This window comes from Oryza brachyantha, chromosome 10 (genome assembly GCF_000231095.2).
Source record: "Oryza brachyantha chromosome 10, ObraRS2, whole genome shotgun sequence".
Lineage (NCBI taxonomy): Eukaryota > Viridiplantae > Streptophyta > Magnoliopsida > Poales > Poaceae > Oryza > Oryza brachyantha.
This window is the reverse complement of record NC_023172.2, coordinates 1,747,633-1,762,420: the sequence shown is the minus strand read 5'-3', so window position 1 is coordinate 1,762,420 and position 14,788 is coordinate 1,747,633. Positions and strand designations below refer to the sequence as shown.

Genomic DNA, 14,788 nt, shown 5'->3' with positions numbered 1-14,788 from the left:
TCACTTTAATTCCAAGGAACTGTTCCGCTATGAATAAAAGTTTCAGAGCCGTGGTCCAAACCTGACATGCTTCTCAGTATACCCCAAGTTCTGTGACATTTGAACAGCTAGCGACTTGTCAGCATGCAGCAAAGCAAAGCACAGATCCTAAAGAAAATAAAACATGCATATTCAAGACTTTGGATTCAAGAATAAATGAAAGCTGTGAAACACAGCATTGGAAACTGCAATAAATCCAAGAGTGAAAAGTAAATGAAGATCCCATGTGTAAAGTGGATATTTATCAAAATAAGGGGAAATAACTTAGTATCAAGATGTAGGATTAACATCCAAGTCAGACATAGGGTTCAAAATAAAGGATCAGTACCTTGTTTGACAATACCATCTTATACAGTAAGTCCATTATATCACAAGCTTCCTCATAGTTGCATGCATGAATATCTTGTGCCAAAATTACGAGCACAAAGAACACACCTGAATGTGGAAACTAGACAAAAAAGATCCAGCAGCTCATGTCAGATAAAAAATCCAGTACATACATTAACAGAATTTTAGGCACTAAGGCAGTTACTATTGTACTGATTTTTGCTTCTAAAGGTACAACAAAACCATGTACAAAAAACGGACATGTGCATTTAAAATAGTTCAAATTGTGCATGTCTTCCCTGATTTCTATCTATGCATCCAATTATTACTACATTGCACTTAAACAATAGTTATTCATGTCTAGTGATAGGCATCATTTCTATAGCAGACATGCATTACAAAACTACATCGCAAGACTGAACCACCTCAATAATTACATATATGCTAGTCAGTCAACCAATCCACATTGCACATAAGGACTTGTGTGGACAAGTCTGCATTGTTATAATCCCGAATTTATATGTGCACATAATATAAACAGGCTAATGTAATTTCAGAGTTTTATGACACATCAATGTTTAGGTTAGCCCGTATACTTGTATAGGAGTTTTGCAGTGCCAACTTGAGTTTCTTGTGATATGATATGAACTTCAAGTTGTAACAGGAGAAACAAGGAAACAGATGCCATTAGGGAGTGAAGTGGCTTGATTCTAGTCGTAAAACCGTAAAAAGTGACAAGAGAAGGATGCAACATTAAGTGCTATGGTGAAATAGTTTTAAGGAGTAATGGACTTTTCTTATGTTTTTCTGGGGTTCGCACAAAACAGCCAATGCATGCCATTTGAACCCTAGGTGCACCATCAGTTGTGAGCCCACTTAGATAGCAGGTGAATGTGTGTTGCTGAGTGAGAAAAGTAAATAACCGTTGGAGAATTATTGAGTTGATTCTTCTCTTTTTTTGATCCTTGTTGTCCTATATGAGTTAGTCTTCTCTTTGAAGATTAAGTTATGAGTTTCTATTAATTGTTTATGTTTGACAAAACAATGGTAAGATCGATGACTATATGCAAAGACATATCCTGCCATGAAACATCAGCCTCATAATGGAGTATTGGAGTTTATTGTGAAGAAAGAGAGAGACACGGTACTTTAGTATCCAATACTTATTATGATGGCGAATCAGTGTTCCAAGATCTTGAGCAATCCTACATACAAAACGCCATACATGCCAACACGGCAATAGGTAAGATAGTATCAGCTACATCTTAGGATCAATTTGATTTATTATGTGTCTTAGGTAAGATAAATTTTAATTTGTCAATACCCGTCCATCAGTTGACATGCTTACATAAAGTAGCATTACACTCATCAATAATCACACGATACATACACAAATCTCCTACGTTTCACCAAAATTTACCTCCCATCCTAGGCAAGCTCTCTTCTATCTCTTGCGCAGGATCATCTTGTCTGGCCACTAACTCAATATTGGGAAAGGTCCATTTTACTGTCGGACTAATTTTCAGAGCACTTAAAACAACTTTTTAGGTAATATTAACACACCATACACACATGGCCTACCACTCAAACTATTAAAAAAAGGGTTAATTAGATTCATGCCATTACAAATATGTCAGTTTAGAAAAATGCCATTACAATTTCCGTATTCGCATAGATGCCATTATAAATTTTACTCTATCCTAGATATGTCATTTTCTACCCTCCGGAGGCAACTGGACCCACCTACAAGGCACTCTAATTTCGTATTGTCTAAAATACCCTTATCTCCACTCACTGACACGCGGGCCCCTCCCCCACAGCCTAGGCCCCTCTTCTTGCTTGGCCCCATCGACGACGGCGGGTGGAGTCCAGGCTTCTCGATGGCGATTGCGACGGCGAGGTGGCCAGGGAGAGCTGCGACGACGGTGACGGGGTCGGCGACGGGCAGCGGGGATGGGGAGCGCGACGAGGAGAGCGAGGACGACGGGGATGCGGCACCGTTGACGTCCATGGTGACGCCAATGTCGTTGCGCCGAGCTGATTGAGGAGACGGGGAGCGCAACGAGGAGAGCGAGGACGACGGGGATGCGACGTCGTCGTCTTCCATGGTGACACCGTCGCCGTCGCGTCAAGCCGGTTGAGGGGACGGAGAGCACGACGAGGAGAGCGATGACGATGGGGATGCGGCGCCGTCATCGTCCATGGTAGCAGATCTGGCTCCTCGTGCCGACTACGGCTACGACAGCGTCCATGGTGCCTGAATCGACGTCCCCCACCGTGGATCTGATCCCCACCAGCTACCACCGGAGATCCACCCCCACCGCCCCTCCGGTTGCCGACACCGGCCACGATAGCCAACGGCACCGCCGCAGTCGCGTCAAGGCAGTCGAGGAGACGCCGCCGTCGTCGCGTCGAGCCGGTCGAGGAGACACCGCCGCCACGCGTCGAGCCGGTCGAGGATACACCGCCGCCGTTGCACCTAGCCGATGCTCGAACGGCGCCTCTATCCTGGTGTACCTCCGCAAACTCGAGCACGTGGCTGGCGCGGTCGTGCTCGGAGGGCACGATGCTGGGGATGGCCTTGTGGCGGACGCTCCACTCCTTCGTCGCGGCCACGCCGCCGAGCAGGCCAAGCCACTCCTCGGTGACAGACGACGGTGGTTGTGACGCCATTGCACGTGGCGAGGAGTGCGTCGTTCATTGGAGAGATGAAGTTGGGGGTATTTTAGACTATACGAAAATACACTCGTCTGCATGTGGGTCCAACCATCTCCAAGACGTAGAAGATGGCATGGCTCTAAAAGAGAAGAAATTATAATGGCATATCTACTATTAGGTGAATTGTAATGGCATTTTTCTAAACTGATATATTTGTAATGGCATGGATCTAATTAACCCTTAAAAAAATGGCTCACTTTACTCCATAATGTCAATCTTGTTTTACTTTTTTCTCCATATGCAAGACATGTTTAAAGCTAAAACTTTGTAAAACGAAAGGTGACAACATAAAGTGTTACAAAAACAAGTTCAAAAATTTTCATGCCAGTTTACATACAGTTTTGAACCTTGATGTTTAAGTCAGTCTTAGGTGCTCCCAACCTATGCAGGTACTCAGGTAGTGACTTGAAGATTTACAAAAAAATGCTGACATAACATAGTATCCTATCTATCATCCCACAAAATGTCAAATTAAAATACGACTTAGAAACAAAAACAAGAAATTTCAATAGGCAGTTAAGCGAATTAATTTCAGCAATTCAAGGGGTAAAGTGAACTGAAATAGTTTAGAAGTAGAGTGATCTGTCAAACAGTTAAAAGAGTAAAATGGACTTTTCCCTTCTATTTGTAGGCATAAGTACCAGTTTCATCTCTAATGTGTTTAACCCGATATGTGTTAGCAAATGAACAGCCAATTTACACCATCAAGGTAAATACTGGGCACAATGAAACACTACATGCAACTGATTTCACTAGACAAGAATATTTGCTAACAATTTTTCTAGGGCTTTTTTACCATCCTTTAGAAGCACCTTGAGTTACCAAAATTTTAGTGCCAAATTCTGGTATCTCAAGGTACTAAATTTTTACACTAAAAAATGTGGTATGTCGAGACACTTTTTTAAGGATGGTAAAAAAGCTCATTTTTATATCAGAGAGAAAACATATATATAGGTAAGTACAGTACAATACAGAAGGTATTATTACCTCCCAGCGAACTAATGCAACATCATCTTCAAGAACTTTCAAGATGTAGCCATGGCTTCCAACAGGAACTGTAATTCCTTCAATACTAGGAATGCTGATTGGACGATGAGTTTCAATTTGATCATAATAGTTCACATTGTCTTTAATGCCACTAGGAACTGCATACAACGTAGTCACCCCATTCATCCTCTCAAGGTAACTATATCTGCAACACAGTAAACCCTAGAAAATTTTTAGAAGGTAAAATTGCATTGCAGGTGATCAAAAAATATAGAAACTACCAGTACTGTGTGATTATAAGTTTATAACTGGCTAAGGAATATGACAATAGACCATTTTGGCACCAAACCCCAAAAATAAACTATACATTACTGTATAGACATCTGCTATTAGAATTTTGGGCATCTCAATGGCAAGGAAGATGCTACACAATGACAAAATGGAATACTGTTGGAACAAAAATCAATGAGCTAACAGGTTTCAGGTACCACATGCAATGTTTCAGGTGGGGTTCAAGGCATAAGGCCTGCAAGTTTCAAGTGCCAAGAGTAATGTTTTAGGCAGGTTCAATGTAAATATTACAAATATGGAGCCTGTTTAATGTGTCTTAATGTTCAACATGGTTTCATGAAAATATTCACAAAGGAGCTAGCATACTTCAAATATGTTAATTAATGCATTTTCCATTGTAGCATCATAACCCATTGTGGCATTGTTGTCACAGATATGACGGTCTCACCACACCATCAACAGATCAACTAATGAGAGAGAGCAGGGGAGTTGAACAAAAGTAGGATTGGGTGGACATGATAGTGTTTGGATATGGCCAGAAGGATTGTGAATTGTGACTGGATGGGTAACAACCTTGGAAAGGATGATCTAACAGAGAGTGTATATTCCATTGTTTGTTGGGACATGAATAGGATACCACTCCTTAATATGCAGAAATAGCTAGTTAAGATTTATTTTATTTCCTAATTTAGCAAGCAATCATAACCATTTGGATCTCAAAAGGCATATTGCAACACAATCTAAGTATGCATGTACAGATTTGAACAAAAACAATGTCAAAACTAATTATACTCATCAATAGCTATAAATAAATGTGACACCTACAAATTACAAATCACATTGTGTTAGAAAACGCATGAATGTAACAGGAGCATTATCCACAAGTCAAAACTACTAGAAAATGACAATATATTGAGATAATACTACGAATCCTAATGTGGAATACCCGGATATGGGGTATCCCGTGTACTTTCGGTCTTATGTGTCACCCTTATTGCCAATACAAAACATCGACACCCCAATTTGAGATAATACAATGGCCATTTTTTTCCTCAAATACGGGACATCCACTAGAGAGATCCAGTTTTTTATTATGTTAGTAACCCAGCATATACTATGAGACTATGCCCTGTTTGGGGAGCTTAATATTCTGAGAAGAAGCTTGTGAGAAGATAGCTGGTGACAATCATTTCCAGAAAATTTCCAGATTTTCTGGCTTCTAGTGAGAACCTAGGTGAGAATTTGAACTGTTCGGGGGAGCTGGAGATTCTGTGAGAAGCAACAACTGGCAAAAGCTCCTCAAACAGGGCCTATGACTATGGGCATGAATATCGGTAAAGTTCTCAAAAGATGAAAAAGAAATACACAGAGAAATATTACAAGCATTAAGCCTGGTAAAATAGCCAAAGCCATCAGCAATACAACATCAGAGATTATAAACAGACATATTACGGTGAAAGAGCAGAAGAATGAATGAATACATACACACACTGAGCAGGCCAACTCCCATTGCAAACAGCTGATAAGAAGCGAATCAACTCCGATATCTGAAAAGGATACTGCTTTTCCACCATATGAAGAACAGATCTAATTGGACCATCAATAAAACTATCTTTGTCCCAGAATTGCATGCAGAGAGATTCCTGGACCATAAAAAGGATCAGATCGACTTAATTATATTATGCAAATACATGAATAGTTCCATATCAATAGCACATGTTTGGTAGTCAAACCTCTCCATCATAAACTTCACATAGAATATTTAAAATCATGCCAAGAGAGCTGTCTTCTGTCTGCATAGATGAAATACAAGTAACTCAATATGAAGGCAACCTTTTGAGGCTTTGCCAAGGAAATATTTCAATTTAAATGTACACTATAAAAACCATGATTTACCTGATAAGAGATCTCATATGAAGCAACAAATGCTGAAATGAATGTTCTCAATATGCCACGAAAACCAGAAACAGGACCCTGAAAGTAAGATTTGTCATGCACTTACAGAATGCTCTCTAAGTTACAATAAATAAGAAATCTAGCGCACACGTCATACATAAATGTGGAGCGAATAAATGTGGTTTTGTTTGTTACGATTAGATTTTCCCAGATTATTTCTCAGCTTTTGCACGCACGCTTCCCGAACTGTTAAACGGTGTTTTTTTTTTTGCAAAGAATTTCTATATAGAAGTTCATCATCTCACTGCTCTAAAGTAGATTTTTCAACTTTATATTAGTTAATTTCATTGTTTATACCATTAAATAGCTAAAAAAAATCAGATAATCTTTCATCCGTCAAAATAATGCATAGTTTACAGACATACCCTAGCTAGAATACTCAGTGTTGTCCACATCAATTTTTCAGTCATCGCATTATCATTTTATTATAGTTCTCTAGTTCATGCTGCATTGGGTATGTGGAACCAAAGACGGGAACTGAAAACCAGAACATAGCCATGTAACCAGTTTTCAGTTTCCAAGATCTGATCACTGACAATTTACAAGCCAATTTCTAGACAATTGGCTAGTCAGTTTCTATGCCTAGTTTTGGTTGTCACTGACAGACAAAAATATGGGCCTAAACAATATTACTCCCTCCGGGAGTTTTTAACTGACGCCGTTGACTTTTGGATCTAAGTTTGATCCTTTATCTTATTCAAAAAAATTTATGCAAATATACAAAATTATAAATTATGGTTAAACTTACTATAATAATAAATCAAATTATAAAAAATAATTAATAATTATATAATTTTTTTGAATAAGACGAATGATCAAACGTAGATCCAAAAGTCAACATCGTCAATTAAAAAAACGGAGAGAGTAATATATTATACACATAATATGTGTCAGTAAACTATGTAGACTCTTCCCCACATGGGCGATGCTGAACACAAACCAGTCCAGAAATGAAATAGGCCACATGACCAACTACAAAGCTATATAACCATATATATAACAACAAAGTGAATCGCAGATGCCTTATACTACAAGATACACAGTCACTGCTTATGAGTATTCACAACATAGTATGCAGCTATGTACATTGAACAGATACAGTAGCAGAGTCAGTTTTCACACTTTTAGTTCATAATTTCAGCAGGCCACACCCCTGTCTTGCTCGAGCAATGTATTCATTTTCAAATATTTATATTTTTCAACAGTGATAGCATGAACATGACACAGGGGTATTTAAGAGTATTTAAACTACCAAATTTGGGACTATCATAGGGGTATTCAAGAGTATTTAAACCATTCATTTATTATAGAACATGTACGACGCAATTATCACTAAGGTGTGCATGCATAATCACTACATGAATTATTTCTTGCAGTTGTGACCACCTCTCTTGCCTCCTTTTATGTTCTCATTTAAACATAACAATGTGTGTTACTACCTCCGTTTCATAATGTAAGACTTTCTACTATTGCCTAGATTCATATGGATGCTAATGAATCTAGACATATATATAAACAATATACATTGATATATAGATGAATCTAGGTATAGCCAAAACGTCTTATAATATGAATCGGAGGGAGTGGGAGTATTACATTGTATTAATGGAGATAGCTAGCATCAGTGAAAGCATTGCTCCATACAAATATCCATGACTTCAAACTATTTAGGGGCAACCTTGCCAAAAGAACAGAGATAAGAGAGGAAAACATTTGTTTAGAGCATTTACATCTGATTCCCTGAAGATGCTTGAGCACAGAACCCCTTGTAAATAATTGAATGGTGCCAACTCAAAGGCACGTCGGGCATAAGATGTGTGATCAATTTCCTGAGAGTATAGAGTGTAAGAAGAATACAGTGTTGCCTGCTGTAATGGGCCTAATGGTGTTAAAATAGTATCAGATTAAATTGTCCTTACTAAATTGGTATTGCTTCCTGGGAGCGACATGACCAGGCAGAGGAAAGCTGCCCATGCAAGAATAAGTGGTCCTGATTCTACCACTGCAAATTCAGATAATTTTGATACTTCAACGTCCATTTCAAGAATATCACCAAGAGAAAATGTGGAATAGCCTCCGCTGAGACAAAAAATATATATATCATTTATGCTCCTAAACAGAAATAAGATACTCATGTGGCATGCTCCCATACATAATATGCCTTTGGACAAAGTAAAGGTAAGTCAAAAATACCTAAAAGGAACTTCATCGCGGATCATCCGGAGTAGAGTTTCAAAATCCAGTGTTTCAATGAGAATAAACAGCAGTTGAGCTTTAGCATAATGAAACGAACTTTTTGCTTCAACAGATACAGCAAATTTTCCAACATCATAAGAACCAGATAGCATATCCTAAAAGGTTAAGTAGTCAAGAAATAAAAACTGATATTCAAGTGACAAGAAGTGAGCTCCGCACAGAGTGCAAAGACACCAAAAAGACATACCTTAAAAATCAAACACAAGGTTATCCACATCCTACCATTACACCTTGAAAGGTTATCATAGAGAAAAAGAAACAAGATGTCAAAAATCAAGTTAATTTCAATCAGCGTTTCTTCCAGCCAAGAAATCGTAAATTCAGATCCCTGTAAAATAATGAACATGTCAGCATGTATAGAAGACACCACATAACAACAGCGGTGCCAAAAGAGCAGAATAGCAATTGCACATGATTGCCTATGTCCTCAAACATTATGCTCTTCAAGCAGATTTATTGCTCATAAACATATTTTAAACTAGTAGAGCGTTAGCACATGCTGAAAGATATTGTGACCTGATACTATCAATGAACTTCTACAGTCTAAGGGAAATGTATCCATCATGTGAACCGATATTCAACAAGATGGTAAAATATTTGCAGTGCAGTTTTAATTAATTCTAGGGGGGCTAACAGTAGTTTTGTTCTTCCCTATAGAATTAGGATGAGCATAAATGCTCTGCACAAATAAAAGCCAGAAGGTCCAAAAGCTTGACTGAGTACAACATAATTATTTGTCATTTATGTGTTTCTCATTCTCTTAGGAATAAAATCAGCAGATTTAAGGCCAGGCACATGGACTTTCCTCATTAACCTCCTCAAACCTAGATTTTTCTTAAGTATCCTTAGGGCCCATTTACCCTAGGCATAGTTTACCTTTCTTTATTAGATAATGATGGTTCCACTTAGTTTTTCCAAAATCCCCATGGTTTTGGGACTGTTTTGACCTGGCTTACGCTTTACCTTTGGGGGTTCAGTAGAGAAGCACAAAATTGGTGTGGTGTCTGATAGAGCAGAGGAAACACGGAGATTTTGGCTTGCACGTAAATAATTGTTATCAGGTAACTCCTTAAATAATTGTTTATCAAGTAACAATTCCTTAAATAATTGTTGTGTTCCCTACTTTCCAATAAAGTAACTCCTAATGTTTATCAAGTTTAGCAAACTCCCTCAAAAAATTCATCATGTAAAATAAAGCATATACATATATCACAATGTGACAACTTGAATCTCAGTTCGTAGAAATCCTAATATAGTAGCATTTGAGAGTTGAGACAGCTTACTGAAGTCAAATCAATCATGACATTAAGCTAAAGTCTTGGGAAGGGCATGGACATGTGGAGGCAATATAGCCAACAAGAAAATTGGTATTACAATTGAAAGATGGATAGCGAACCATAAAGAAATCGTTGACTGAATGATGCAATAATGATAAGCTGGTACTAATACATGCAATGGCCACATTTTCATCAAACTAGAACAAGGGTTGTCTATACTCCTTTAAAAGTAGATAATGGAGGTGGAAGTGAATCTGCCACCCATCTACTCTGTGAATTTTTCAGATTACCCCTTGAACTTTTTAACATTAAGAAACAATCAAATCCAAAAGGATAGCAACATATAAAATAAAGTTAGGTTGGGTAACACATTTCATGGAAATTATACTTTTATTTATTTTAGACAATATTGTACTATATTTTCTTTCATCCGTAGCAAAGCACAGGTGTTAAGCTAGTAATATAACGTACTCCTTTCGCGGAGACTGCAGATGCAAGGGAATCTCCAACAATGGATAGTAGTCTCTGTTCCATCCCTTCACTAACTAAAACTGAGGCCTCTTCTTTAACAGCAGCAATTGATTCAGAACCATCATCTGCATATGGTGAAAAAGATAGCTTGAGATGCACAATTTAAAACCAATAGGACAATAACCAAGTGATATTTGTTGAACAAAAGAATGCCTGATTTACAGAAAATGTATTTATATTTCCCAGCATTTATATATGTCAAAGTTGGTTAAAAAGGTACACTTTAAGAATAGGAAACATTAACTAAACTACTAAAGTTTAAAATGGCATGGTCAAACAAAACCCCACCCATGATTTTGAGCATTAATTCATTCCTTACTCAGACCAGCGCGGCCAAAAGAGCAAGAAGTGCTCGCTTGCCTCAAAGGCAATGCAAGCAGCTAAAGCATCTTGAGTAGCGTCAGGTGCAGCACCATTGGCGAGGCTGGCGCTGCGCCTTTAGGGCTTAAGTGCAGCAATAACCCTCACAGCCGCATTATTCAGCCTCTCCTAGGTCACTAGCTGCCAGGTAGAACAGAACAGAAAATAGGGAAGGGATGTTGGTGTATAGCCCCAGAATATGGTCCGGAAGGATTAAGCAAAATGCTTCTTAGAGAACTATATCAGAAAATGATAAATTTTGTATAATACAGCAGCTTAAGACTTGTATAATGCAGCAGTTTGCTAATCTCATATTAAGACCCGTTATATATTCTTAAAAGTTTTTTGTTGTCATCTACAATAGCTGCAAGAACTTCCTTCTTGGGGGTAAAGACTCGCATTTTTGTGCCTGCAATTTCTTGTTGCTTTGTGCCTAAGCAATACGAGGGCATTGCATCTTGAGTGCACTTTTCACTTTAACAGCACTGACTCAGACACGCATGGTTCACTTTCTTAACCATAAGTGAAGACTAGGAATATGTAGATGCATCATTTCCTAGAGTCCAATCATTCGTTAGGGTAAATCCATTCACTTATGCTGCATACTGCAAACAACATATTGTAACCCAACTATATAAAAACTTACTTGCATGAACAAAGATTCTTCGGATGCACTTCAGTAAGCATTGACGCTCAAGGTAATATTGTAGAGAGACCTTCAGAAAAAGGAAACATTATTAGTAGATGGAACCTCATACTACCTTCGTCTTGTCCTAGATAAGACATATAATAGTACAACCAATCTGAACAGAGCTATGTACAGATTCGTTGTACTAGGATATATCTAATCTAGTCCTAGGTTTTCTCCTTTTGAGATGGAGGGAGTAAACAATAAAAAGTAATCTGTACACGTCCAGACAATTAGTAGCCAAAATTACCAATTGCTAAGTCCTTCAATACCATCATGCATTTTGAATAATTCATTGCACCTTGAGCACGCAGTTGAAAATTAACCATCTCCAGGAAAACAAGGTGTACGTGTTTTGAAAAAAAAATCTTTAAAACCAGATGTTCAGAATGTGACATTGTATAACCAAGTAAAATTGAAAATTGAATCCAATCGAATTTACAATATAGCAAACTGCAACAATCTCTTTTAAAAGAATGTCTTCAAAAGCAATTAAACTGTCTTGAAATTGCAAGCCTAGTATGTAACATCTAAATCTATATGTGTTCTCTTCTTTATTAATTGGAAACTTCTATACATTGGCTTTACAAAGTTTACACAGCAAACATGCTTGCACATGAAATTATGCATTAATTTCTCTGGAAAGAGGATTGTTACAAGATAGAACAAAGCAATTAAATTATTCACGAGTTATTCTGGTTGCAAGTTTAGAAGTTTAGAATTTAATTTTAACTGAAATTACACTATGCCTTCCTTTCTCTGACAAAAGGCACCCAAAAGGAATATGCAGTTAGGCCACGTTGCATAATGAACTACATTGCATCATTGTACTTACCGGTTCCTCCATCCCAAAATAAGTTCATTTCTATCCACTTAGCTATTCTCAGTCTGCAAATCGAGGAGTTCTAAATTTCATCCCTTCAATACCCATTAGATACACACTCATCAATACTACTTTCCTATTGATGAGGGGCACTTTGTTTTTTTTCCTTCAAATCCCAAGGGCTAGAAATGAACTTATTTTGGGGCAGAGCGAGTAGTTTCTACAATCCACAATAACTGCATTGCATGATGAAGTACGATTATTGGAGAAGAAAACCAAACAAACATACCTGACGAACAAACTCTTGAGTACCAGCATCAAGGGCTGTTGGAGTGTTTTCTGAAGTTCTCTTGACCAGAATGTATGATTGCACCTCATCCAAGTTCTGGCAGAAGAGAACATATAAAAATGAAATGCCACAGCACAGCCAAGGTCTGCAATGGTTTTGTGAATAAAAACAAATAGGCCCCCAGAAAAAGAATATCTTCAAACTTCAAGTTAGACAGAAAGACGGGTGGGATAAGCTCATTCAGCATATGGCAATATTACACCACCAGGATACAAGAACATCATAAACACTAAACATATAATGTGCTCTTTATGAATATTTTGCATTATTGTATGTAACTCGGACACTCAGTAAATATTACTCCCTCCGTTTCATAATGTAAGATGTTTGACTTTTTTGTTTCCAATGTTTGATCATTTCTTTTATTCAAAAATTATGGAAATATCATTTATTTTGCTTGCGACTTACTTTATTATCAAAAGAACTTTAAGCATGACTTGTCATTTTTTATATTTGTACTAAATTTTTGAATAAGACGAATGGTCAAACGTTGCAACCAAAAAAGTCAAATATCTTACATTATGAAACGGAGGCAGTACATCACAAGCATATGCGTATGAGTATAGTTATCAGGGTAAATGAACTGTATTGAGGCCAAAAGATAGATTTCATGGGCCTTAATCACATTGTTCTTCTACACTGGAATTTATTTGAAAAACATTTAGGGAAAGAATAAATGACTGTTTTGTTCATTGCCACGATTTGCCTCACCATGACACAACTCAAGTTAGGCAGGTTTGACTGAATTAGGTGTCCGTTTGGTTCATGCCACACTTGTGACATGATTCTTTAATCATTATAAGGGTCCCACACGTCAATGACTCATAAAGTGTGACAAATTTACACTATTCTAGCTAAAGTGTGGCTTCAATTTTGTTGGCCATAAGTTTGGCGTGTTAGCTAGAAATGTGTGTCAATCTTAGGCAATTTGAGTATGTCATCCAAACAGCCCCAAAGACTCCCAACTCCCAAGTAATAGCATTGTTCATGGATAACTCATAACTACAACAGGAAGACAAGTGCAGCAATAATAACAATTAGCATTCCCAGCAATAGTGGAGTTAATGGATACATGAATACATCAGGATGCTAATAATCCTCAAAATTACGAGAAAGGTTGTTCCACAGGAATCTAAAAGGTTTGACTGCTCGCACAAAGTACTGAGTTAGGCAACCCCTGCCTGAGTTTTTCAAATTCTGAAGTTGTGAACACTATTAATTGCGTCCCAACCATAGAGGCACGAAATGGCGGTAATGGTGGCGGAAATGGAGTTCAGGCAAGCAAAGTACCATGCATTTGCTCAGGTGAAGCGCGGCCACCTTGAGCTCGGGCTTGACAGCGAGACGGTGCTTCCCAACAACCACCTCGGAGGCATCCAACGCGGTCCGCGACGAATCATTCGGCTTCCCGAACACGGACACCGAGCCCCGGAGCCACGCGTGGTGGGCCTTGATCCGCTCCGCCTGCAAACAAACAGGGAACAACGTCACTGACCCACCCCGCCGCTACAGGAGGCAACCCAGAGGGACGAGGCCAGGGAGCGGAAGCGCTGGAACAGAGCTCACGAGGGCGTCCGGGACGGCGCCAGCCGCGGCGGCGCGGTCGAGGTCATCGGCGAGGTCCACGAACCGGTCCCACCACAGCGAGGCGGCCACAGTCTTGCTGGCGGCGGCGGCGGCAGCGTAGGTGGAGGCGGTGGTGGGGGCCGAGGCGCCGCCGCTCGCCATGAGTGGTGGGGCGGAAACCCTAGGTGGAGATCCCGCGCTCGACTCCCTGCGCGACGCTTTTCGGAATTTGGGAGCCGCCGAGCAGGAGCAGCGACGGGGAAGAGAAGGGGTTTTGTGTTGAGTGTGGCCAGGGGTTTAGGCACCGTTGGACTTGGGCCGCGCAGCTGTGGGCCTTCTGGGCTTCGGCCTTGTGGCCTCTCTCTGTGCTGCAAGCATTGCTGTACTCTTTGGGTATTTCCAGCGGCAGCATCTAAGGGGTTTATATGGGGCTAAACTTTTTAGCACCATATCATATCGGATGTTTAGACACTAATTTCAAGTATTAAACATAGACTAATAAAAAAACTAATTTCATAAATAAGTGCTAATCCACGAGATAATTTTTTTAAGCCTAATTAATCCATAATTAGAGCATGTTTACTGTAACATCACATATGCTAATCATGGATTAATTAGGC

At 39.1% G+C, this 14,788-nt stretch overlaps 1 protein-coding gene across 2 annotated transcripts in view; it reads right to left on the bottom strand.

Annotated features, from left to right (window-relative positions):
* The window catches only part of LOC102721481, a 29,865-nt gene extending 15,471 nt beyond the window's left edge, over positions 1–14,394 (bottom strand). Inside the window, exons 1-15 of one of the 2 annotated variants that reach the window (XM_006661577.3) lie at positions 14,169–14,394; positions 13,893–14,066; positions 12,543–12,638; positions 11,389–11,458; positions 10,323–10,447; positions 8,762–8,902; positions 8,512–8,669; positions 8,238–8,397; positions 8,049–8,147; positions 6,259–6,336; positions 6,096–6,155; positions 5,848–6,005; positions 4,072–4,276; positions 368–487; positions 62–147 (exon numbers count right to left, since the gene is read on the bottom strand). In XM_006661577.3, coding sequence (XP_006661640.3) covers positions 62–147; positions 368–487; positions 4,072–4,276; positions 5,848–6,005; positions 6,096–6,155; positions 6,259–6,336; positions 8,049–8,147; positions 8,238–8,397; positions 8,512–8,669; positions 8,762–8,902; positions 10,323–10,447; positions 11,389–11,458; positions 12,543–12,638; positions 13,893–14,066; positions 14,169–14,330 — 1,892 coding nt within the window. In that variant the 5' untranslated portion in view covers positions 14,331–14,394. Of the gene's footprint in view, positions 1–61; positions 148–367; positions 488–4,071; positions 4,277–5,847; positions 6,006–6,095; positions 6,156–6,258; positions 6,337–8,048; positions 8,148–8,237; positions 8,398–8,511; positions 8,670–8,761; positions 8,903–10,322; positions 10,448–11,388; positions 11,459–12,542; positions 12,639–13,892; positions 14,067–14,168 lie in introns of those variants that run through there. The other variant, XM_040528093.1, reaches the window with a different exon arrangement.
* Between the last annotated feature and the right edge of the window lie 394 nt (positions 14,395–14,788).